The 27,928-nt window shown below is 38.1% G+C and overlaps 1 protein-coding gene across 3 annotated transcripts in view; it reads left to right on the top strand.

Moving 5' to 3' along the window:
• gss (glutathione synthetase) overlaps positions 1-25,585 on the top strand; it is a 42,567-nt gene extending 16,982 nt beyond the window's left edge. The window contains exons 10-14 of one of the 3 annotated variants that reach the window (XM_057827200.1): positions 1,993-2,187; positions 2,700-2,781; positions 14,017-14,206; positions 14,810-14,937; positions 25,480-25,585. In XM_057827200.1, the coding sequence (XP_057683183.1) occupies positions 1,993-2,187; positions 2,700-2,781; positions 14,017-14,206; positions 14,810-14,933 (591 nt within the window). In that variant the 3' untranslated portion in view covers positions 14,934-14,937; positions 25,480-25,585. Of the gene's footprint in view, positions 1-1,992; positions 2,188-2,699; positions 2,782-14,016; positions 14,207-14,809; positions 16,805-25,479 lie in introns of those variants that run through there. The other 2 variants (XM_057827208.1, XM_057827191.1) reach the window with 2 other exon arrangements.
• The last annotated feature ends 2,343 nt before the right edge of the window (positions 25,586-27,928 follow it).

The raw sequence follows: 27,928 nt of genomic DNA, 5'->3' as shown, positions 1-27,928 counted from the left end.
GATCACTGTCATGCTGAAAGACCCAGCCACGTCTCATCTTCAATGCCCTTGCTGATGGAAGGAGATTTTCCCTCAAAATCTCTCGATACATGGCCCCATTCATTCTTTCCTTTACACAGATCACTCGTCCTGGTCCCTTTGCAGAAAAACAGCCACAAAGGATGATATTTCCACCCCCATGCTTCACAGTGGGTATGGTGTTCTTTGGATGCAATTCAGTATTCTTTCTCCTCCAAACACGAGAACCTGTCTTTCTACCAAAAAGTTCTATTTTGGTTTCATCTGACCTTAACACATTCTCCCAGTCCTCTTCTGGATCATCCAAATGCTCTCTAGCGAACCACAGACGGGCCTGGACGTGTACTGGCTTCAGCAGGGGGACACGTTTGGCAGTGCAGGATTTGTGTTCCTGGCGGTGCATTGTGTTACTGATAGTAGCCTTTGTTACTGTGGTCCCAGCTCTCTGTAGGTCATTCACTAGGTCCCCCCGTGTGGTTCTGGGATTTTTGCTCACCGTTCTTGTTATCATTTTGACTCCACGGGGTGAGATCTTGCTTGGAGCCCCAGATCGAGGGAGATTATCAGTGGTCTTGTATGTCTTCCATTTTCTAATAATTGCTCCCACAGTTGATTTCTTTACACCAAGCGTTTTACCTATTGCAGATTCAGTCTTCCCAGCCTGGTGCAGCTCTACAATTTTGTCTCTGGTGTCCTTCGACAGCTCTTTGGTCTTGGCCATAGTGGAGTTTGGAGTGTGACTGACTGAGATTGTGGATGGGTGTCTTTAATACCGATAATGAGTTAAAACAGGTGCCATTAATACAGGTAACAAGTGGAGCCTCGTTAGACCTCGTTAGAAGAAGTTAGACCTCTTTGACGGCCAGAATTCTCGCTTGTTTGTAGGTGACCAAATACTTATTTTCCACTCTAATTTGGAAATAAATTCTTTAAAAATCAAACAATGTGATTTTGTTTTTTTTCCACATTCTGTCTCTCATGGTTGAGGTTTACCCATGCTCACAATTACAGGCCTCTCTAATCTTTTCAAGTAGGAGAACTTGCACAATTGGTGGTTGACTAAATACTTATTTGCCCCACATATAAGACATGTTATTTTCTCCAAAGTATAATTTAAAAAAGAAAAAAATATATATGTTACTGTCCCAGCAAGTTATTTTTAAACAAGAATAACATAGCAATATGCTTGTTTCTCAAATGCTTCATTGAGTGAGTCTACTTAAATCCACTCACGCTGCTGAGACTAGCCCCTCGTCACTTATACAATGAGTTGCCACAGCACACTACCGCTAATGTTTAACAAGCTAAACGATGATTGACAGATCTGCGGCTTCGAAAATAGCGGTACCAAGCTTCTCTGCAAGAGCAAAGCGGCACCCTTGTCACTCATCATTACCTTTAACAAGTAAACTCCAGCTGCCTGCTGATCAAGAAAAGCAGCAGGAGGGAGAGTGAGAGGCTACGTGATCGGTTCGGGACATCTCAAAAAAAAATTTTTTTTAATTGAAAAAAAAAAATGCAAATTAAATCTTGGAGCAAAGAATTGTGAGCAACCTGCGGTAGACTATATTAAGGGGTATATCCCTCGGTGTGTAAATTTCATTACTATTTCTAAAGTGCCAAGTGCCCATGGGAAACATGCTAGCAGGAAGTTGGTTTTTACTCCAAACACAGAAATTACAGGATGGCCAAAATTTCTACTTCCAAAAGATTATTGTCTCCTGCGTGTACTTCCTGTGATCTCTCTTATTGCTCAAAGTCATTTTTACAGTCGGCTTTTGAATGACATCACTGCGTATTGCAGTATACCTGTACCAGTATATGAAAAAGACCACCTGGTAAAATTCATACAGCATATTGTTTATATCGCCCATCCATAGCAGAGTCTGCTAACCTGTTCTTAATTTTTGAAATTTAAAAACAAGACAGGCAGGTTTTATTAATAGTCTACTCGCTCAATTTTCTAATTTATAGGACTGGGAAACTCGCCTGATGATGGAGTTCTCTATGGCTGTGAAATGTCCAGATATCAGCACCCATCTGGCTGGAACTAAAAAGGTCCAGCAGGTGCTTGCTCAGCCTGGTGTTGTGGAACGGTTCTTCCCTAACCAGCCACAAGTAGTTGAACAAATTAGGGCCACCTTTGCTGGCCTCTACACTCTGGACATGGTGAGCAATACCACAGTTTCATTTGGTATAGTTCCACAAAAGCTCTTTTGTTACTCAATGTTAAACAGCAAGTTCTTTTTTGTGCAACATGGCAAAGACTGTGACGGGCCATTTATCCAATGCAGTGTTCTAAAGCAAAACTGTTTCTCAACTTTGAGTGACACCGCTGGTGTGTCTGGAATGCATATTGCAGTGTCTTTAATTGATTTTTTTTTTTTTGCTGGTCTGTGTGATAAGGCAACATTTGGTCATTACTATCTGCATTTGACTTCTGTATTTGACATTTAAAGAAATATTTTGTAGGCTGGTTTTACTAGGTTTTCGTTTCAAAATTTTCTGTTTTTTTTTAATTGAAATGTTTTTAAACAATTTTATATTTGGATACAGACATGTTATTTGAGCACATGTACTTCAAGTCTGTTGAGGCATTAGTATTTTACAGTCAGTATTGCAAGTGTCTTAATTACATGATGATGACTCTCCCATTATAATTGTACTTTTTTGTCCACAAGGGAGCTGAAGGTGACAAAAGTGTTGCAATGGCTTTGGCGACACCAGATCGGTTTGTCTTGAAGCCTCAGCGAGAGGGAGGAGGTACATCTTAAGGCTTGCCTTTCACTACAAAATAATCTGTGCATTGGAATCGAATGGCATGAAACACTGCAGGATAATCGTTTTAGATTCTTTTGCAAGATTATCTGAACATGCACACACTATGTGGTTAAAAAAAAAAAAATGGGTGTACACAATCCAGATTTAGTCGGACCTGAACGCAAAAATTCTAATCATTAATCTTTTTCTTCTTATTATTAAATCATTGGCTGCCATTGATGATAAACGTTATATCTGTTTGAATTAGTAGGACTGGAATCAATTGAACAAATACTCATCTGCTGCCCTCCCATTTAAAGTGGATTGGACGTCTACCAGTGAAAACTCATTTAAATTCACAGCAGAAGGATAAAAACAAAAACATGATTGAACATCTACAGCAATACAGCATCTTTGTCAATGGTATTGAAAGATTATTTAACATGAAATATTGAGCTTATACGAACGTCTGTTTATTTTTTTTTATGCTTACAGTATTTGTTATCAGGAGAACCTAGGCATTGTGAGAATTACAAATTTATTTTGAACCCATTGACGGTTGCTCTCCATTCCTCCTCTGTTGTTGGTATCTGCAAACATGGGCGGGGAATGACAAGCATTCAGCATTTTAAAAAGAGAAGTTCAACACTTTTCCTTATATTCCGCTGTAATAATAGGGAGGCTTCTTTATAATTACTCACCGTTGCCCGGTGTCCTCTAAATGGTACAGCCATAGCGGAAGTTATCCGGCGCTTTACATGGAGGTGAACTGCATAGCCACTCGTGATCGCTAAACGAATAATATTTTATGATATTAAATGACTCCAAAACACTTGTGGGAATAGCTGGTAGGTTGCGCAGTCACACTGGGAAAAAAAATCATTTCATTTTACAAGATAGCTGTTTTTAAATGGACTGTTCGGAACGACGTTCGTGGTGTGGAATCACTTTGTCTATACAATGAGGCAAATAAGTGTTTAGACAATCACCAATTGTGCAAGTTCTCCTACTTGAAAAGATTAAAGAGGCCTGTAATTGTCAACATGGGTAAACCTCAACCATGAGAGACAGACAAGGTACCCGCGGGTTATTAAAAGTATTAAAAAAGCATTGAATTTAGTTTTCCACTATTAAAGGTATTGAAAGTATTAAATTAGCTGTCATAAGTCTGGAATTTTTTCACCGTGGTTTTAATTTTCAAGAACATCTTAGTGCAACCTAAATTATATCCGTGACAAAGTTTTTTTTTTTTTTTTTTTTTTTTTTTTTTTAAATCCATGACGAAGATGACGCGTAGAATTTTTACGATGCACTGCACCTCGTGCGTGCGCGCCGTTAGCATCATTAGCATCAACATCACAACAGCAGGCAATCGCACAGTACTGTGTGCTAACGCAAGGAACTGCTCAGATGCCTTAGTTGTTATGTTCCAAACAGTTGGACCAGCATGTGAGGTATTGGATCGGCAACCAAGTCGCATCCAGATACTTTGGGTCGCAGTTTATGGGTCATGCGAAGGCAGTGGACCTGCTTAACATTTCAAAGTAAGTTGCCAATTTCTCCAATTAAAATGTGTTAGATGCAATAATGTATTTCTGCAAGGTTTGCCTTTCGAATGAATGTGAATTTCGCAGTTTTAACTGAAGAGTTAGCCATGTTCAATGGGGTATTGGCAGGTGCACTAGCCTTAGCATGGATAAACCGGAGTCGTAGATTCACCATCACTCTCAGATACACAACACGGTTGACACTGTCTATTATTGGAACGAGTGCGGGGTAATCGTTGATCTGAATAACATGGCGTGGTGATAGGCAAATTATAATGTAGGTGATAGTAAAACACCTCCTGGTATATTTAAATGTTTTTCTTGATTAAATAAGAGTATGGATTTTCTCTATCTGATTAAAAGAAATGTCTTCAATAGCTAACAAAGGATTAACATGTGTTTTGTATACTTCTTGTAATGTGACTAGAAAAAAACGATTACCAAGGGAAATGGTCATGTGTAGCTTTTTTATTTTGTGGTAATTAATGGTAAACTACTGCCATTTAGTGGCTGTTTTTTAAACTTTCACTGCCAATTGCAAGCACTTTACAGTTAAGGTGGCCAACCTGACAATCACCTACCTACCACCTTGACTAGGTCCTCTTAAAAGGGAAACCTGTTGTATTGCAAATGTAATTTCTGAAGTTGCTTTACAATAATAGTGTAAAATCCATTTTATCCTGGGAAAAAAATTCGGAAAGACCTTATATTTAAATGTGTTTTAATTGTATCTTCAATAAATGCATTCTGTTGTCAAACACACTAAATAATGGGTGTGAGAAAAGTATTAATTTTCAGTTGAAATGGCATTAAAAAAGGTCTTAAAAGTCTTGAATTTAGATTTATCAATCCTGGGGGGGACCCTGGACAGAATGTGGAGGAAAAAAAAACAGAAAATCACAATTTTTGATTTTTAAAGAATTTATTTCCAAATTAGAGTGGAAAATAAGTATTTGGTCACCTACAAACAAGATTTCTGGTTGTCAAAGAGGTCTAACTTCTAACGAGGCTGCACTTGTTACCTGTTTTAATGAGAATGCGTTATGGTCAGATGAAACCAAAATAAAACTTTTTGGTAGAAAGACAGGTTCTCGTGTTTGGAGGAAAAAGAAGACTGAATTGCATCCGAAGAACACCATACCCACTGTGAAGCATGGGGGTGGAAAGATCATGCTTTGGGGCTGTTTTTCTGCAAAGGGACCAGGACGACTGATCTGTGTAAAGGAAAGAATGAATGGGGCCATGTATCGAGAGATTTTGAGGGAAAAGCTCCTTCCATCAGCAAGGGCATTGAAGATGAGACGTGGCTGGGTCTTTCAGCATGACAATGATCCCAAACACACAGCTAGGGCAACAAAGGAGTGGCTTCATAAGAAGCATTTCAAGGTCCTGGAGTGGCCTAGCCAGTCTCCAGATCTCAACCCCATAGAAAATCTGTGGAGGGAGTTGAAAGTCCGTGTTGCCCAACGACAGCCCCAAAACATCACTGCTCTGGAGGAGATCTGCATGGAGGAAGGGGCCAAAATAGCAGCAACAGTGTGTGAAAAGCTTGTGAAGAGTTACAGAAAACGTTTGGCCTCTGTTGTTGCCAACAAAGGGTACATAACAAAGTATTGAGATGAACTTTTGGTATTGACCAAATACTTACTTTCCACCATGATTTGCAAATAAATTCTTTAAAAATCAAGCAATGTGATGTGTGTTGTTGTTGTTAATGTGTTGTTAATCTTACTTTAAAAAAGTAAATAGTTACAAATTACTTCTCCCAAAAATTGAGTTAGTAACTGTTACCCTATTGTAAGAGTAGTGGTTGACTAAATACTTATTTGCCCTACTGTATATATACACACATATACAGTGTTGTTAATCTTACTTTAAAAAAGTAAATAGTTACAAATTACTTCTCCCAAAAAGTAATTGAGTTAGTAACTGTTACCCTATTGTAAGAGTAGTTACTCAACAATGTAAATTACTTTGTACGTTACTTTTCATGTTCTACGCGTTATTACATTACATCCAAAAACGTCTTTCACATCAGATGTTTATATTAACTGATTGAACTGATTTTTATATAAAAGAAATTTTTTAAAAATCACACTTTTTAAAAATTTTTCTGAAAATTTTTACCTATATGAGTGTGACAGTATACAAACTAACTTTCAAATGCTGTGAGAAAAAAAGCCTTTTTCTTCTCAAATCTCCTGACTTCGCTCTAGTTGTTTTGATTAAAAAAAATAAATAATAAAAAAATTGTACAAGGTTCATGGATTCGTCATTCAAGAAAAGTTAAGGGCAAGTGTTTTTGGTAATTTAAAATATTATTATATTGTAGCGTCTACAAGGACAATGCTCACTTGGTGATGATAATGCACAATCAGCAGGAAAACAGTATTTTTAGTTAATTGTATCTGCCTGGACACAACGAACTGTTTTAAAAAAAAAAAAAAAAAAAAAAAAAAACTTGCCAGAGAGTTTAAGATGGCGCTCGCTACGCTAAATGCTAATGCTAACGAGACCGCGAATGCAATGCTAATGCTCCGAGCCACTGAGCCAATCATCACTGCGTTTGCAACGGCGTCAACAGCCCCTGACCTCCTCTCCCCTCCCGCTCAGATCTCTCCATAGCAGGCAGGCGGATGTGTGACAAAATCGGACAACTGCTGCTTCATTCAACCAAATTGTTGTGACGTGCCCCTTCACATCCTCAGTAATAGTAACGGCATTGTAAAGATGGGAAAAGTAGTTGGATTACTCACTACTGAAAAAAAAAACGCGGTTAGAAACGCCGTTATTTACAATACTGTATGTATGTGTGTGCGTGTGTAATATATATATATATATATATATATTAGGGCTGTCAAAATTATCGCGTTAACGGGCGTTAATTAATTTTTTAAATTAATCACGTTAAAATATTTGACGCAATTAACGCACTAGGCCCGCTCAGACAGATTTAAATGTCAGTACAGTGAAAGGCCAACTTGTTAATTGTGTTTTATGGAGTTTTTCCGCCCTCTGCTGGCGCTTGGATGTGACTTGCATATGTTATGTGGCGTAATGTCGCCCTCTGCTGGCGATTCAGTGCAGCTGATTATATGGCTTTCGGCGCGCTTTTCTGACGTGATTATATGTCGACGCGAACTCACACTAATAGACAGTGCTATTCAGACCAGCTAACATCCGCATCCAGTATTCAGTGGCAGTTCTCATAGTCCCATCACACTGTTTGTGTCTAATACATGCATCGCTTGTGAGTTATATTCCTCCTTTGTTTATATTCATGAGCATTAGATAGTTATTGATGATGTGTATTTGAATTTGTTCACATATATGGTGAAATGCAGTTACATTGTTAGATGCTTGTGAGCTAATTGGCTAGTGCTACTGCTCAAATGGACACGTGTGTGTACATTTTGTTATTTTGTGATTTATGCAAGTTATTGACACCCTTGTTATTTTCAGTTTTACAAAAATACAAGAAACGTGCTCCTGTCAAAAAGAGATGACTTCAGTAAAGCCCATGCAACTTTGCTACACCGTCTGATTTCTTTTTGGAACTTATGTTCGCTATCTGTCAATTTGTGTACTCACACACATTGAGGACAGAATAGGGCTACTAGTTTATTTTTTGATTGAAAATTTAACAAATTTTATTAAAACGAAAACATTAAGAGGCGTTTTAATATAACATTTCTATCACTTGCACTAATATTCATCTTTTAAGAACTACAAGTCTTTCTATCCATGGATCACTTTACCAGAATGTTAATAATGTTAATGCCATCTTGTTGATTTATTGTTATAATAAACAAATACAGTCCTTATGTACCGTATGTTGAATGTATATATCCATCTTGTCTTATCTTTCCATTCCAACAATAATTTACATAAAAATATGGCATATTTTATAGATGGTTTGAATTGCGATTAATTGCGATTAATTACGATTAATTAATTTTTAAGCTGTAATTAACTCGATTAAAAATTTTAATCGTTTGACAGCCCTAATATATATATATATATATATATATATATATATATATATATATATATATATATATATATATATATATATATATATACACACACAGTGGGGAGAACAAGTATTTGATACACTGCCAATGGGTTTTCCCATTGTGAGTGTATCAAATACTTGTTCTCCCGACTGTATATTAGGGCTGTCCCAAACGACTAATTTTCTCCCGATTAGTCGACTAATGTAATAATTAAAAAAAAAAAAAAAAAAAAAAAAAAAAATATATATATATATATATATATATATATATATATATTTTTTTTTTTTTACTAATTTAGCAATGAAATTTTTGTTGACACTTATCAATTCACAAAAACATTTTGGAACACTTATTTATTAAAGTACAAATAAACACGTAAATAACAATAATAAATCACAAATAAACAATGAGTTCAAATGCTGATAGAATTAACTAGTGCAAAAGAATGGAATGTAAACAGATTCAGAACACTGACTTCGCCTTTCCAACATGATTCAAAACAATTCTTAAAAAAAACACCTAGCATCAATATTATAGTAATGTACTATATACAATAGTATAATAATAATTATAATAATTATTCATTGCCAATCAGATTTTTCATAAACGGTGTCTTTTTTAAGGTATTCTTAGTGTAGAATCTTAATTCTTTTTTTTTTTTTTTTTTTTTTTTTTTTTTTTAAACCTGTCCTGTTCAGCTGTTTGACACAGAGAATGGAAGTCTAAGTCCCCGGATTCTGAACAGTTTTAATGTTTCACATTGAGAGTCTGACATACTCCCATTGTGATCATTCAAAATACCTTTTTATTATGACAAAGCAGCGAACAGGAAGGGATTATGGGGGGACAGAAGAAAAGAAATACAAGAGAAGAAGGAAAAGAAACACATACACAAACAACAACTAGAAATACATTGAACATCTAAACTAGTTACTAACATGCTGGTGCTATCGTCAGCGAGATGTATTTCCGGTTTACACCATGTGGGGGCCTATTGGCCAGTGAAAGAGGAGAATGGGGGTGGGGGTGTCTATAAGCTAGGTGATTGAAAGGGGTAGAGTGTACACAAATCAGTTCTGTGATCTAGAACCCAGTAATCGTGTGAATCTCTTATGAGTGTAAGCCCGTTGGCGACCAACCCTACGCCGCCGCATCGCCAATCCCGGCACCGGGACCCCCAACCAGAGCATGCCCTACCACATCCAGCAGCACGCAGGCCCCACCGGGCGCGCGACAGCCACGCAGACGGGCGGAATAGCCGCGCGGGCGCCAACCCAGGGCCACGGCCCCCACCCAGCCAGCCCGGGGAGGGCGGGCGGGCGGGGGGCCATGCGCAGCCCATCCCTCCTCCCGCAGCCCAGCAAAGGAGCCATCCCCCCCCCCCCCCGGGACCCAGGGTGGTCCCCCGGGCCACCCGCGCACCCATCAACCGGCCTTCAGGGATGGCAGGAGGGGACGCATCACCAACCCCACGCCTACACCCACCCCCACCCGCCCACCCGGGCCACGAGCCACAGCCGCAGCCCCCCAACCGGCACGACACGCCACGGGACCCCCAGCGGCCCACCAAGCCCCAGGCAAGGCAGGGTCCCCCGCCGGTGCAGGCGACACCCCGCCGATACACCGGCGCCCAGCCAGCGACCCGTGACGGAGCGCAGGGCGGATGCCCAGCCAGAGAAGAGTAGAATCTTAATTCTGAAGTATGTGGGATTAACTCAGTACTTCTCAAATAGTGGGGCGCGCCCCCCTGGGGGGGCGCAGAGCGATGCCAGGGGGGGCGCATGTGACCTCGGGGAACATGCTTTTAAAAAATTTTTTTTTTTTTTTACTACTGGTACTGGAATAAAGTGTACTTGCACATCCACTCAGTGGGTGGCAGTGGCGCTCTCATTTTCAGAGTGCGCGCAGTATTTTTGAACTAAGGAAGAGCACTCAGAACGCACAGAAAACAGATATGAAGAGCAGTGCGCCGCCGCCGTTTTCGAAAGCCGTTTTCCGACCGGACTCACGCAGCGACCCACTGTCTTGTCCGGCCGGTTCTCACGTCGCCGCCCGAGAAGTGCCATTTTTGGCTTGGGATCGTCACGACGACCGCCCTCACCTACGGTTCTACCTCGGCCGCCGGGAATGCCCTTTTTTCGTGCCGTTTGCCTTTTAGCTTTGACTTTTAATACAGTGGGTAATGAGGAAAGACCACTGTTTACTTTGTCTAAAAATAATTATAGCGGACAGCCAGAAGCCAAAACAATTAAGACGCCACTTAAAGACATTAGACCCCAATCTCATTGATAAGCTTGATTGTTTTTCAGCGAAAACGGCCGAATATTTCCAACAATCGTCCTGTTTTGTCAGTGTAATATCAGTAAACCAATTAGCATTGTTAGCATGCTCATTGCAAGATAACTCCACACCATTGCAAAGGAGGTACAAAAATAAAAACTGTCCTTCTGTCCAAGGACACTTTTTTTTTTTCTTTTTCTTTTATTCAGTTTTGTTTTTCCGATGAAATTTTTTGGCATATTGTCCTCACGAGTGAATGTTTCTAATCAATTTTAATTTGTTATTATTTACTGATTTTATTACATTTTATTTTTCTTTATCAAATGGTCAAAAATGTAACTTGAGTGTATTTTTTAGTTTGGATGGGACTTTTTTTTAAAAATTCAGGCAAATTGATGCGCGTCGTCTTCTCTGTTACAAACAAAACAATGTTAATAAAGTTCTACTTTATTATAAGTTGATCTGTTACTTTTTTTCGTTATTAGGAAAAAAAGGACACAATGTTAGGCAGATGCGTATTTATAATAGTAATTTTATAGACAAATGATACTATTTACAGTGGTGGCAGAGAGTTTGGGGGGGCGCGAAACATTTACGTCTTCCTTGGGGGGGCGTAACAGAAAATAATTGAGAAGCACTGGATTAACTCCAGAAATCATTATTTCTATGACGAACGTGACATGCTTTAATTTTGAAATGTTCACCGGAAGTACGTTCGCTAAACCGCCAATTTCAGCTTTACACTCCGCAAAAAAAGCACTTTTTGTCTTTGCATGTATTGTCTCTAAAAGATTTTTTTATTTTTTTTCGTTTGCAAATTCTGTTAACCAGCGATTTTTCATGATTGAAGTGTCACCTTTTAACCGCAAGTTTGCTTTCACGAGACGACTGCCAATGTTTTATAGCAGGCTAAAGTAGGCTGCCTTTTTTCCCCCATGCACCTCAGTGTAGCAGTGCTAACGTTAGTGTTTAATATAGATGTGTTTTCTTATTTTGTATGTCTGAACTTAACTTCTACAGTGTGTTGATAAGAGAAAGGAACTGGAGTCTCATATGCCATCAGCACGCACGCACCAATGTATGCATGCACGCACGCACGCGCGCAGCGATAAAGTGCAGCCTTGAAAATTACCGCCCTCATTTTTATTTGCTGTGCGATAAATTGACATTGGACTCATTGCATATCGCGACAGGCTTAGCAACTTCAATAAAGCATGTCGTTAGTTAGTTAGATGGACTTACAAACTGGGTGACGGCGCTTTAGGTGTTTATTCACGGCTGACGTGCAGCCAAGCTTGGCGCTGAAGAGACAGGACACGAGTGTACCGTCCTTTGTTTCTTTGAAATAATTCAATGTTTTGGACACTCTGGTGCGCTTTTTTGGCTTTGTGCCGCCTTCCCCGCTTGCATACAGAGCGTCCGACATTCTGAACTTTCCACGCATATATTTTTTAAATTAATTTATAAACTCTGCCGTTCTTTTCGCGTGTGTCGTGTTGAGCCGCTTCTAGGACGTGTCTAACATGCGGCCGCACTGCGACTGGTGTGCATTGGCTGATTAACTTTAACGCCCGCGTTTCACTGCATTCTCGCGGCGGCCACGTTGTCGCGCCGTTGACGTTTCCGGGTTATACTGTCCTACCGTGTTGGTCCTCATTATAGTAGCGAAGACGGAGTAAATACAATCTACACTAAGAAACTAACCCGATCAACTCACAGCCTCAAAAAGTAAGAGTTACATTACGTCAGAAACTCGTTCGGTACGCCTCCGTTCCGAACCGAGCACCACGTACCGAAACGGTTCAATACAAATACATGTACAGTTACACCCTTAATATATAATATAATATATATATTAGGGCTGTCAAACGATTAAAATTTTTAATCGAGTTAATTACAGCTTAAAAATTAATTAATCGTAATTAATCGCAATTAATCGCAATTCAAACCATCTATAAAATATGCCATATTTTTCTGTAAATTATTGTTGGAATGGAAAGATAAGACAAGATGGATATATACATTCAACATACGGTACATAAGGACTGTATTTTTTTATTATAACAATAAATCAACAAGATGGCATTAACATTATGAACATTCTGTTAAAGTGATCCATGGATAGAAAGACTTGTAGTTCTTAAAAGATGAATATTAGTACAAGTGATAGAAATGTTATATTAAAACGCCTCTTAATGTTTTCGTTTTAATAAAATTTGTAAAATTTTCAATCAAAAAATAAACTAGTAGCCCTATTCTGTCCTCAATGTGTGTGAGTACACAAATTGACAGATAGCGAACATAAGTTCCAAAAAGAAATCAGACGGTGTGGCAAAGTTGCATGGGCTTCACTGAAGTCATCTCTTTTTGACAGGAGCACGTTTGTTGTATTTTTGTAAAACTGAAAATAACAAGGCAATGAGTCAATAACTTGCATAAATCACAAAATAACATAAAATGTACACACACGTGTCCATTTGAGCAGTAGTACTAGCCAATTAGCTCACAAGCATCTAACAATGTAACTGCATTTCACCATATATGTGAACAAATTCAAATACACATCATCAATAACTATCTAATGCTCATGAATATAAACAAAGGAGGAATATAACTCACAAGCGATGCATGTATTAGACACAAACAGTGTGATGGGGCTATGAGAACTGCCACTGAATACTGGATGCGGACGTTAGCTGGTCTGAAGAGCACTGTCTATTAGTGTAAGTTCGCGTCGACATATAATCACGTCAGAAAAGCGCGCCGAAACCCAAATAATCAGCTGCACTGAATCGCCAGCAGAGGGCGACATTACGCCACATAACATATGCAAGTCACACCCAAGCGCCAACAGAGGGCGGAAAAACTCCATAAAACACAATTAACAAGTTGGCCTTTCACTGTACTGACATTTAAATCTGTCTGAGCGGGCCTAGTAATTGCGTCAAATATTTTAACGTGATTAATTTAAAAAATTAATTAACGCCCGTTAACGCGATAATTTTGACAGCCCTTATATATATATATATATATATATATATATATTTATAAATATAGCTCAACATAAAATCAAGTCTTCCCTTCCATAAGACTTCAATAACCGTTTGTAAGGTTTATCTGTGCATTTCAACTAAAATAGATAACAATAAATACCACATTTGGGAACGTATCTGATACTAAAGCCATATTTCCACAACATAGCCGCTCAACAAACGATTTCTATGTACCGGTAGTCATGCCCTTTATATAATGGTTGTAAATTCGATCTGGCCTGAGTGCAACGGTATCGCATGTTTTAGAAATGAGCCCTAAAGGTTACTGCTTTTTTCATGCATTGCTAAGGAAGATTCATCTGAATGCACAAATGAATAAATAATACATTTCTCCGATTTAAGGAAACAACATTTATGGACAAGAGATCTGTGAGGTTTTGAATAAAGTGAAGAACAGTGCTGAGAGAACAGCCTATATTCTGATGGATAAGATCCAGCCTGTGCCAACACAGAACTACCTACTAAGGAGAGAAATGCCCCTTAAAGTCAGTACTTGTCTGAGTGAACTTGGCTGTTTTGGAGCTTATGTCAGGTAAGCGGACATGATTGATTATATACAGTTGGAGTAAATTGCATCTTGATGAGCGTTTCTACCATCAGTAAAAAAAAAAAAAAAAATGTTGTTCCTACCCCCCCAAGTCTTCAATAACACTGGTCTCCAAGCAAAATGCTTCCTTGATACAAGTAGTGAGATGTCACTAAATCTGGGTCACTAAAAGTGAAAAATGAGGTCAAAAATGTTAACAAGCTATAGTTTTTTTTAGATGCTATCTGGTGAAAATGTTTAAATCCAAGCAGTTTAGATGAAAATGGGTATTAATTAAAATGAAAAGGTTATTTCTTGGTAAAAATATCTACCTAAAGTTGTAGACAAGAACTTTGACATAATATGCTGTTTTAGATGTAGGGCATAAATCATGGTGTTTTGAAGTAGACAAAATGCATTAATGTAGACACATTTCATAAGTGGTGGCACACACTGATACTGTATATTGAATACTTTAAGCAACCAGCGATTAAAATCATATTTTCCCAATCCATGTGACCGCAGCAAGCATAATTCAGCCATTTTTATCTGAAGCATATCCAAAATTTTGTTGTAGACAAGTGTAATCATCAGATGATTTCTGTGCAGGCAGGGTAAAGACATGGTGATGAATGATTGTGTGGGCCATCTTCTGAGGACCAAGAATTCGGAGCACTTGGATGGTGGCGTAGCTGCTGGAGTGGCGGTGTTGGACAGCCCACTTCTTTTCTGAGAAGGTGCGCCTCTGCCTTGACTACAAAAGAAGACACCCAAATGCACCAACCCTTTACATAAAAAAGTTATGTAAGATAGGGATATCCAGTGTTATTTCATACAAACCCACATTTGGAAAACAAGTCAAATTCTTGTTTTGGCAGAGCTCACAATTACCAATTTGTTCATCACATCAGCCAAGTATGGTAGATGGCAAGTTGGCACATTCGCCTCACATTTCTTAGAGTGAAGGATCAAACCTTGGTTTTCTGCCTTTCAAGGTTTCAAAGTTTTTCGGGCACTCTGGTTTCATTCCAAAAACGTGTAGGCTAGATTATTTGAACACTTAAATTGCCAGTAGGTGTAATTGAAAGAGCTGATGTTTGTTTTTTTTTCTTTGTGATTGACTGGCAGCCAATTCAGGGTGTATTCTGCCTCTTGCACATATTCTGCTGGGAGAAACTCCAGCACCCTCCAACTCTCTTGAGGAGAAAAGGTATAAATAATGGATGAATATTCTGTAGCATAAATGACAGCAGTCATCCCCGAAGGGTGAATGGCAACAATGCAATGTTTTCTGATATTGACCTTCCAAGGCAAAATCATTGTTTTAATTCTTCCAAGGCAAAATCCTTGTTTTAATTACCAATTTATTGAGACGCTAACCTCCAATATTATTCATTAAGCAGCTTTACAAGACAGGATAAGTCCAAAATGATTTGGAGAAAAATCTAGGATCTGATAAAATGTGTTTTTGATGTAATTCGCGTCCTTGAAACAAAATCTTGTCGTATATATATACTATAGATCTAAAATAGGTTCAATAATCCTGGTAATGTCTAGTATAATCCTCAATCTTGATTATAGAATTATACTCCAGTCGTGTACTACCCTATCTGACTGGATGACGTATGGTGTGATCTACCTGAATATGGCAGCTAGTAATCAGCTGATACCTAAAATTCCTCTGAGATTCAAAAACTGCCAAACCAATACTACTGTAATTGTGGGAAAATATTTTGATGTTTTTGTTCGTTGGGTACATTCCAAATTCTTTTTATTGGTCCGGCAGTCGGGATGTTTAGTTTTATCAGTGTTTTCTTCCATTTAGCCATACAAAAATAATCAACAGTTAACCTTAATTACACACGCACAATAAAACATATATTTTTCACATAGGAAAAGAAACCATAGATGTGTCATAAGATAGCACCTTAAAGCACAGTGAAATGAAAACCAAATATGAATTAACTGTGGTACAATATTTTCATAAAATCAAAGCAATGGTGATTGTTTATTGTAATGGATTGTTTTAGAATTTCTATTACTTGTTTACAGATCATTTATCGATATTTTATATCTGGTTTAACTTAACAGACCTGAGCTGATTTGAGTCATCAAGCAGTCTGTCGAACAGGGTTTTTCTTAAACCTGACTAGCGTGAAGACTTACTTTTGGCAAATTCCTTTACATAGACATGTTTAGACAAAAAATGGTCTTGTACTTCACCTGTGTGAATATCATCATGTTCTATATCAGTTAATGAAATGTATGCTCTGTGCAGTGTGTTTTTCTTGTAAAACAGTTATTGTACATCATTTATCAAAGGTGAAAGTTGTTTTAATATGGATATACACATACTGATAATCTGGCCAAATATGACTTAAAAAGGGTTTAAATGGTAAAAATCTTTCTGAGTGGCCCAGTAGAAATGTTTTTTTTTTTTTAAATTGATATGCATCCCTGAGGGTGTAATTACAAAACCTTCAAGGCCTAATGGAAGGCTGGTACCATTTAACCCACTAGAAGTAAGATAATTTTTTTCTATCCCGTGCTTCAAATTAAGTGAAAATTAAGGATATCAATTGAACAAAATAAAAGTTTGATAAATATTTGTTTTGTGTTTATTTTAGGTTAGATTGTATGATTTGAACAGTGATGTTTGACAACTCTCCTGGCACAAATATCGTCATTTTTTAAATCATGAATAATGGATATTGAAAAATGTGACGCAAATTGTTTTAAAGGATTATTTCTGAATGTTGAATATATAAGAAAAATACCTAAAAAAAATATACTACCTCTTTTCAGCCTACCAGTCCTCGGCATAAGCGGAGGTTGTTGTTTTTTTTTTTTGGGAGGGGGGGGGGGGGGCAGGCAGGCCCCCGTTGGTGGCCGAAAAGTGTCGTTGCATGTAATTGACTTTCTTATACATATAAAAGTTGTAAAGCAAGAAAACAACAAAAATGAATGAAATGAACAAAAAAGATATTTTTATAATTGGTCAAAATAATTTTTTTTGAACAGATCATGTGACTAGCATCTTAGACCAGAGGTTGCGCTAGACATTTTCGTTGTCTGTCATTTTGACTGACGGTCATAAAAATCCGGTCATAATCTATTTTTACCCGTCACTTAAATTTTTAAAATGATAATGATGACATATTCAATAGTACTTAGTTTTCATTCATTTTTAATTAATATCGTAACGCTTGCTTGGCGGCGAAAAATTAGACACGGAAGTCGTATTTTTCACCCTCTTTTTACTCTGCTTACCGCCAACAAAACAACAACTCCGCCCCCAAAGAAAAAGAGGCAACTATATAGACCCCAATCACCAACGTCACACAATGATCTTAATTGTGGTTGTCAGCCCAAAATCTTCTAAATATATATTAAATGCATCTTACCAGATATAAAATGACTACTACATAGTCTGTGGTGATCGTTTGGTGCCCAGATTTCTTGTCAAATTACAGCAGTCCATCTCGCGCTCCTCTTCGGGTCTCTCAGAATACGGTAGAACTTCAAGTCTCTCCGTCTATCTTCTCTGTTACTGCAACCAACCGCCACACACGCCTTCACCATTTTGATTATTAATGTTAACGAGCAGAAAAACACGCTGTAATAGGAGCCATGTACGTAGCGGTAATGTGTAAACACGACGAGCTGACGGAAAATATGGCGGCTCCAGTCAGGGGGGCGGAGTTGTGACGTCATGTGATTGGGGTCTATACACAGGCGGCAATCTAGTCCACCAATTGGATGACGCGCTGGCACACCGGGTGCACCAATAAGAACCTCGCATTGATGTGTCAATCAAGGTGCCGCCGCCAGACCCCGGTGACGCTACAATATTCTGACAGAATAGCCAACGTCGTCATGCATCAAGAGAGACAATAGCTAATTAATATGCTCACTCGCCACCCTGTGGTCTGGGGTGTGAATTGCAACCTGTCAAAATGACGGACGGACTTCAGTTTTTTCCGTCACCGTTTTAAAAAACCGGTCAACGACGGAAAATATTCGGTTAACGCGACCCCTGCCTTAGACGGTCATTTGCTTTGCATATTATTAAAAATAAATAAATAAATAGGAGAGGTCAATTTTATTTTTCAAATGATTTTTCTTTGATTGAAAAAAAAAAAAAAAAAATTCTTTATTGAAGCAACTTTTTGGCGGATTGAATGATTTAGACACAAATGTCCTACCCATAGTATGGCCCAAACACAAAAAGGATTGCTAGAATCAAATAACTTTTTTAATGAAAAATTAAGTGTTCAAATGCAAATTTTTGAGCCTCAAATATTTTTCGCATTCAAAAACTCTTTTTTTTTTATTTGATTGAAATTTTTCTTTTTTTTTTTTTTTTTTCTTTTTTTTTTGATTGAAATGATTTTTCTTTTGAATTTTTTTTGTATGGAGCAACTTAATTTTTTGATTGAATTATAAAGACACAAATGTCCTAGCCAAAATGTGGCCAAAACACAAAACGATATTACTTCTATCAAAAAAGTTGCTTCAATCAAAAAAAAAAAAAAAAAAAAAAAAATTAAAATAGCTTTCAAATGCATTTTTTGGGGCTTGAAATTTATTTTTGCATTCAAACTTTTTTTTATTTATTGAAGTGACTTTTTTAAATTGAAAATAATGGATTTTGATTGAGGCAACTTTTTGTTTTTATTGAAACTTTTTTTTTTTTTTTTTTTTTTTTTTTTTTTTTGATCGAATAATGAAGCCACAAATCTACCTCCATATGGCTCCGCCCAGAGGATACAATTTGTGACTGAAGTAACTACATTGGCTCGACACCGGCGGGCGTACCATATTCAATGAATGATGATCTTGGTGAAAAGTATAGCTGTCCTGCCAGCAACCTGATTTAGAATTCCCCTCAAGAATAATGGGAGACAAAAAAACGCTCATTTTCAACTTATTATTATATTATTCTAGGTTAATTTTATTGCTGACACTGCGTTTCGGGGTCATCAACATGTTGTGCCACCCCCCCCAAGTCAAACTCCGTCTATGGTCCTCGGACTGCGATAGTTTATCTGTTGGTTTCTAAAGAGATGCTTAAATGCCTTTAGAGTCTGAAATATTTAGAGCTCTTTTGCAGTACCAGTGTAATATTTCCAAGCCAAAATATGCTTTATTGACGATAAAATTTTTTTTTTTTAAACTAACCATAAAACATTAGCATACCAGTAGTTGTTGTATTTCAAAGTTGATGGCAGTTTATGTTTTAAGTGTGTTTTAAGTGTGTTTTAGACAGAAGTCGTTTACAGCGTAGTTTTTCTAGTTGTCCACTCGGTTGCAGCAAAAGCATAGTTTGTCCACCGGGCTCCTGAAGATTACCTTGGGCAGTAGCAAGATGTAGTCTTTCTAGCCGTTTCTGCTCCTTATTTGGACTGTTTTAAGCCATTTTTTTTTTTTTTTTTTTAAATCCAAGTATCCCTTGATAGCGCCTTCTTTACACGAATGCCAGGTCTGAACTCAAATTATGTGATCACTGTTTTTGTTATTAGTCATTATTAACAAGATTAAAGTAGAAATACACTCTGATTATGGCCCCCAATAACACTCAAGTTGGTAATCTATTAAAAAAACATTTAATACATAAATTTTCCTAAATTGTTTTTAATAAAAGACCAAATGGACATACGTCTTGGAGAATAATTGCAATTTCATCTTTTTTATTTAAGCAATTTTTAGATATGAGGATATTTACCGTTTTTCCATTTTTAAAAAAAAAATTTTTTTTTTAGTTTTAAGTTTGTAAGACAAACAACCACTGCCAAACCCAGTTTAAAATTTCTAAAACTAAGAGAATTTGTAATATTAAGTCATTGCCTGCCGCTGAGAAAGAGTCATCCCATTCATTTAAACTGGGAGGATTGGTTGTGAATGCTCAAGCTTCAAGCTATGCCACTGACGGCATAAAACATTCAATCCATTGTGACTGGAATCGACAGCATCTCCCAGTCAAAATGGAGTGTGGGGAGGGGGTCATCAAACAGAAACAAAGGTCATTGTCGGTGAAGGCTCTCTGAACCAGATCACGTCTCACAGGAAACTCACTATGACTGCTATCCATGTGCTTGTCCCGTGAGAGCGCCAAGAGGAAAAGATGACCAAAAAAGGAAATATTGTGATGTTACCATACAATAGTATGTTGTTGTATGTTTTTATTCCTTGGCCATATCAATTTACATCAGGGCTGTGAAGAGACCAATGGAGGGGCAGGTGCTGATAGATCAAAAGGGGTACATGAACAAGAATTTAACACATCTTACAAAAACATAACTTAGTTTCACCAGTTTTACAGTATAATTGGCTGTGACTGTGACAGACCTTAATTGGGAGTTCTCAGAGGATCTGAGAATAAAGCACATCAGGTGTTCACTGAGCCACCATCAGTAGTTTTTTCAAAACATTTATCTCATCCATCCTTGACAGCTCTAGCACCTAATAATTAATAAAGAAATGACATAAAATGTTATAGAACAATAACATTGTAATTGTGTTTAAAATTGGTGTATTTTATAGCTGAATATCCTTGCAAACTGTTATTCTTGTACGTATTGTGCTCTTCACTCAGCTAATGAGTGATGCGCTGCCTTTAACAGTCTCATCTAGCGCCTTTATTTTTTCTTTTTTTCCTTCAACTGCCTTTCCTTACGAGTCATGTCTATGTAATGAAATATAAACCTTAAATTTTAAAAATCTGATTCCCGGGGGCCTTTATTTTTAAAGCTTTCTCTATTTCTTTATCTCTCTCAATAATGTTGTGAAGCGAGAGAGAAGACGCTTAAATGTGTGAGTGGCTAGAAGGAACGACACGAAAATATAAATTTTACTACAAAATACATGGAAATAGAATTACCATATTATCACAATAAGATTCATACAAACACCGGAATCACAGAAAATGAAATAAAGGGATGGATTGCAAATATTAAATTTAGATTAAAAGACGAGCTGACATGATCCAGAGTTACCTTTTTTATCGACACCTTTTTCTTGCGTGCATTGCCTTACGCCACTGACAATGACATTCTCCTCTTTCAATAATCTATCCTTTACCACCATATGCCCTGTCTTTCATATATATTATATCCTCTGTTTGTCTTGCATCTCAGACTGATTCATATTGCTAATTTTGTGTAGCGATCACAAATGCTACTCAGAACATTTAATTTTTTCATTAATAACAAATCTTAATTCTAGAATTTATTTACACGTCCCCCTTACTAAAGTTTTTTTTTTTTTTTTTTTTTTTTAACAACAGAAAAGGTAACGGTGGCAGTCAGATATCATTTTAATTTTTTTCAGGTCATTTATTGTCAGACAGAAGCAGCATGGCAAAACACCACGCTAAAAAATAAGCAAAAACATCAAAACGGCTTACCTCTTCATCCTCTGAGGGACCATGGCCCCCAACAAAATGTTGACTGCATATTAAATGTGAATGGCTTCACCTTGCCAGCGTTAAACTGGTCTTTTGGACGTCAGCGCAAGTTGATCCATTCTTCACATTTTTTACTCCCGAGTTTTGGTTTCAGGAAACATGAAAAAAACATCCTTCACATGTCGTAATTTCTAGTCGTTTCTACAAGTTTCATAGCAGCAGTGTTTGATTGGCATGTTCTTTCTTGAAAGATTACCATTACAAGCAGAAATAACATGGTTTGTATGCAAAGGCGTGTCGATAATGTCCCACTTTCACGTTACGATGGCGATGTCAGGAATATGATTTTAACAAAATACCTAATTTTCATGTGGATTTGCTGTAGCAATAGCACACTTCTACAGTATTTGCTTATTCAGTTGTTTTAAAAAGGGCTTTTATGTGAAAGTATGTTGTTGCATAGTTTTTGGTTTGCAGACAAAAAAAATATTTTTTTAATTTATATGTATTTTATTGGTTTACCAGCTCACTTGTTCTTATTGTTGTTAATAGGGGACAGAATCACTGTTGAATAAAAATATTTTTATATATTATATTTGGTAGCCCTGCTACCACCATTGTTTCCAGAGCATTTAGGGGCTCTTCTCCACAGCTCTGGAACTCTATTCTCCTGGCCTTATCACTCCTAGTTTTCCTCTCCCTTTTAAAATCAAACCTCAAAACATATCTATTCAAATCTTCCCATCCATCCTAGACACACATAAATTTGAGTTTTATGACTTCTTCGTGTCTAGTTATTTATAGGCTATTGTTTTTGAAATCGTCTGTTTAAATTTGCATTTATCGCACATTGTTCTTGAGTGGTCTGAAAGGCCCTTAAAAATTAAATGCATTCATTCTTATGCACTAAAATTTAAAGTCTTTGCCGCAACCGAAAACTGAGGCCAACAGCCGAAACAAGTATTATTCAAAATATTAAAATTTTTTTTAAACATATATAGTATGTAAAAAAACAATTAAGACTTATTCGAATTTTTACTGTTTTATTTTTGTTATTTAATTATTTTGATATATGAATACCACTTTCAAAGACTAATTCATAAGACTTTTGGAGTAAAATTCACTAACAAAGACGTATAAACTATATCTACTAGTATATGATGCAAATCTTAACCCAGAACGGCCAGCGGGTGGCAGAAGTGCATTGCGCAAAAGTCAGGGAGGAAGTGAGCGGCGCGGCCTAAATGTTTGAATAAAAACAATTTCAGACGATTTTGGAAAATGATCATCTTTGTAGGGTACCGTTTATATATAGGCTGACTGCATGTTTGGCATTGTGTAGATATTTGAGCAGTCACAAAAGCAACACATTTTGGTGTCATTATGCTTGAAATGTGTCTTTGCACAAACGAGAGAGAGTTGAAAGAAATGCTTATGATTAAAGACTTAGAACACATCCATAACTGAACAGTATGGACATGCAGGTGACAATGTTTTTTTTTTTTTTTTTTTTAGGTAACCTATTATGCTTCCTCAGTTTTATTATTATTATTATTATAGTTATTCTTTGGTCCGCAGCCCCTTTAAGCTCAATTTGACCCCCTTAGAATGCTTCAAAATGCACCAAAATCGGCAGGCAGGTCAAGACAGGTGCAATCTATAAAACCGTGTAAAGACAAATTCCAAATACAATATGTAGCGCCCCCTAGCAGTCATTCTTTGTCCCGCCGACGCTTTGAGCCCTACTTTGACCCCCTCAGAATGCTTCAAAACTCAACAGCCAGGTGAACACTGGTGAAAACTTTGATAAAATATATATTTAAAAAAAAAAAAATCCGTAAATGTGTGTAGCGCCCCCTAGGAACAAAACCAACATTTCTTTTTTTTTTTTTAAAGGTGAAAGAGGAGGTAACAACGCAAAGGTTAAAACTTTGAACACATCAGTACTATATGAATAGGAAACCATACACGGTGCCCAGACTGCCGTTAGTACTACATCCAGTTTACTTTGGGTGGGCAGAGCGTGTCCGTGGGTGGGCACCCCCCCCACCCCCATGATGAGTAATTAGTTTTTTTAATCTGCCGTTTAGCCACACCTGTCAATATAGCGCTCTAGCGTCCCCCCCTGATAGATGACGTCGGCAGAGTCAGGATTTCAGCTGATTTAGAATTCAGCCCATTGAGAGGGAAGATTCAGAACAAGGAAAATACGACACAGAGCAACAAAATGTCATCGTTTTAATCGCTTTACTCCAATATTTTCACAGGATATTCTTTTTATCTAATTCTTTTTTCCCAATTGCTAAATAAATGGTATAGTCATGACGAATAATAGTTTTGTGCTTAAACGGAATATGAAATATTAATTATACATTTATTCAGTACGACAGGGCAAAATTACTGCATAATGGTCAAAACTGTTGACTTCTTGCACCTCCCGAACTGGAGTTAGTCCGGCTTTTGTCATTTCCTTGCCCAGGCTTCGGAGACGGAGGAAAGAGCGTAAACAAAGCAGGAGCCGTTACAGCTAGCCGACATGCTAACCCGAACCGAGCGGCGTTTCCAAGTGTTATTTAAGCCTTTTGAAAAAAGAAAAGAAAAAAAAAAGCACACAAGACTACCCTGGATCATCTCACACGGCGGCGGGGTTGACTGTCTTCACCGACAACTTGCAATGAGCAAGTTACAGCTCGTCATTCCCCTGCTGCGTGCAGTTCTCGTTGAGGGGGAAGCAGCTCGACAATGACTGTGAGCGACTTCCAATCTTTTTCGCCTTTCGAAAATGAAAAAAAAAAAGAACAAAACTACTCCAACTCATGCCACAGCGATGAAGGTGACAGCCTTCACAGATCGGCGGCGAGCAAGCTCGTTGAGGGGGAAGCAACTGGAGAATGACCGCCGTACAAACCGGCCGACGTCAGGGAAGCGCGTGGCTGCCCGAGCCCAATGCGAGGATAGTGGTCTATTGCCGGGCACATGAAGAGGGCAGAGGGGGCTGGAAGTCTGTACGATATGGCAAACCGCAAACAAGAGCGGAGGGCTTCACGAGCATAAGCCGAGTATAGTGTTCTATCAGTGGGCACGCGAAGAGGACCGAGGGGAGTGTGCGACGAGCCACCAGTTGTTGGCCGAGTGGCCCTCGGTAGACAATCAGCCACAAAATGCAAGCCACCTCCTTATTAAAACGTGTGCCATGGTCCCAGTATTTGACATAATACAAAACATAGCGACTCATTTCCTCGTTAAGTCCAATGGTCCCACAGTTGTCAGACTTGTTTTGGCCAATCTCTGGGGTGAACAGAAACTTTTAGAAACCCAAAAAGGCTCACACGCCTCTTCCTGGTGCAGCAACAAAAACTTGCAGCACATTTGGCTGGCGTGATGCGAAAAATAAATGAATCCACAACATCGGTTGAATTCGCAGTCCATCTGCATGCTACTGTATAAAGCAATGCGGTATTGCGAGATGCTCACCCAGGTGACGTCGCAGTCGCATTCGTCCTCAACCCGAGACTGGAGCCAGAAGTCACTTATTTTTATGGCGCGGGATTAAAAAAATTGAATTAAAAAAAAAAAAAGATCGCTTCCACACACATCCAAGCGGTCCATTTCATTCAGAAGCATGAAATACCACGTGAAATATGAAATAAACATGCTTTTTGCTGTCATTGGCACTTTAATGCTTACAATAAAAAAAAAAAAAAAGTATCTGGTGCTGTCATTTAATCAATGCGCAATATGTTTGACTTGACCCATTGTTCACTAAAAGCATGTTCAAAAAATTTTTTTTTAAATGATTTTATTAGGTTAGCAACTTTATTTTCACAAATTGTATCATATTTTAGTGTTTTGTCGCTTTTGTTTGTGTTTCCAGATGTGAATTGAAACTCTTCATGGTGTGGCATGGGACAAAAATACAGTTGAGACGAGCTTGCACGTGTGGGAACCGGAGCAAAATAAAAGATTCCAAAGCTGAAAAGACAGCCTGGTAGCCCTGTTTTTAGTTACTCAAACGGCATTATATTATAATGCCATATCATCATAATATCATTTGGACATAATATTAATGATGGCGACAGTTTTCAGTTTGGTTTATTCCATATGGGAAAATGTTTTTTTGAGCTGAGAACAACATAGAAGTTAACCAGAATCCCGGAAAGGGTTGCTTTTTTTATTCGGAGGGCCCACTGTATTGTGCATCGGGTCAAATCCGTACCTCAAGCTCTGCTGTGGGTGCCAACTGCTCCAGCACAGACACTTCAACCAATGAGGTTTCTTCTGAAACAAGCAGCACCTACACTTACACATAAGACCTGGGAGTAAAAAAAGGTGTCCTCTTGATTGGTTGGAATGAAAACCTGCACTTACTATGGCTCTTTGTGAAATAGTTTGAATACCCCTGGTATTGTGTGTCACATGATAGTTTTAAAGCTCAATTGCTGGACTTAATTTAGCTCCCAGCCTATACATCTCATGCCTTTTTTAATTGCCAGTGAGTGAAGAGACAAGAAGAGTGGTGCTGGAATCTTACAGTTGACTGATGACAGGTCTGTAGTGCAGACGCCATCTCACTGTTATGTTTTTGATCTCCCTAAATTCTCAATCCACAGCTCCAAGCTTGCCAACAAGCATTCTGTAATAAGCATGTTACACAATTGTTCTGGCCCAGTTAGCCAGTGACCTCTCTCCCTTAAGTGTGAGTGTAGTGTGTGTGTCACAGCAACACTGGGGAAAAAGACAGGATGTGAGCCATGAAAAGATGGAAATGGGTCAGAGTCACCCTACTCTCAGTTTTGGCCATTTTCTCAGGTGAGTAGCAGAGAATTAAGCAAGTGTTAATCAGCCCAGTAAGCATGATGTTCCTGTGTTCCATCTATTTTCAGTTGTGTGTGTGATAGATACTTTTGCATGATACTATGTGCCTCTTTTTTTTTTTATTTTATTTTTTTTTTTTTTATCCATTCCATCATGTTGAGTAAGGGTGCTATACAATTGTAAGTGGCTCTTTGAACGAAAACAATTGAAGACATGGCATTTTTTTTAAAGCACAGTTTGCAAGTGATCTTCAAGCTGTGTCTTCTGAATCCCACAAAAGGCTCGGCGTGGTAAGTTGGCCACGTCTTCAAACCGTCTTCAAATGGCAGCCCCGAGTTCAGATTCAGACCAAGTTGTGGTCACATGCAGACCCACGGTTGCTTACTCTTAAAAGAATGTACAGAGTACTTTCAGTACAAACTTAACCCCATACAAATACACAAATTTGATGACCATTTAAAGCAACACTAGGTAACTTTTCTGTTTTGGTCGATTTTAGCGACGCAGGTGGACAAAAGCGGTAGTGTTTTGCCTCAAGGAAGACTGTGTTTCCCATGAGGACCAGCGCACAGTGTCGTAAAATAATGATCTCCCGGTCATCTGCAGATGGATTAAATGACATTTCTGTTTCCAGCGGCTGTGTGAAGGATGAATACTATTGAGGTAATGAATTCAGTTATGGCTAAACAATAGCTTACGAGGATGTTGATAATAAGAAATGTTTGAATTTGTACCGCATTCCGCCACTGCACCGGCCCTCAGCGCTGACAAGTTAGGTAAGGGGTAAGGAGTCACGTCAGCGAGTGAAAGCCGAGCCAATGTATATTCTTGAGTGTCCTTTAATTCTGGTAGGCACCCTTTTCCTCTTTTTTTTTTATTTTTTTTATCTCAGACAAAACTTTTTGTCTTTTGTTGCTCTGCCATCTTTGCAGAATTTGTGCAAAAGTGTTTGCATCGACTTCCGTTTTCAAACTGGGGAAAGGGGGAAATCACATATGCCTTAAAGCAGTCGGCACATTAGTAGTTTTTTTGTGTGGCGGGGTTCCTGCCACCCTCCTCAAAATTAATAAGTGCCGGTGAAAGCGATACAGACCCCCTCAAGATATAAAGATGTGTCATTCAACTAGTTGTCAGTCAACATATCACAATTGTTATGAAAATATTTCATAAAGGTTGAAAATTTACCTAGTGTTGCTTTAAATCAACAATAGGATCTGCCCGTTTCATTCAGTGATCATTTACCAAAACAGTTTAATAGCAGTATATTTTATAACTTGCAATGAAAGAAGCAAACCTAATCTCGCTTAATTTTATTTCTTATTAGCCTAAATCACCTAACACATGACAAGAGGCTGTTGCTTTAGTGCCTCAGGCCAACATTTCGACTGTTGTCGCATGCAAATTAAGGAGAGGTCACGTGAGGTTCCTAAAGGTGTAATTTGAATGTCTGCTGCTTTTCCAAATATAATTTTTGTCACCCCATGTTGTCATATGACCAGGTAAACATG

This window comes from Corythoichthys intestinalis, chromosome 2 (genome assembly GCF_030265065.1).
Source record: "Corythoichthys intestinalis isolate RoL2023-P3 chromosome 2, ASM3026506v1, whole genome shotgun sequence".
Lineage (NCBI taxonomy): Eukaryota > Metazoa > Chordata > Actinopteri > Syngnathiformes > Syngnathidae > Corythoichthys > Corythoichthys intestinalis.
The sequence above is the reverse complement of the archived record's forward strand: the minus strand, read 5'-3'. Positions and strand labels throughout refer to the sequence as shown.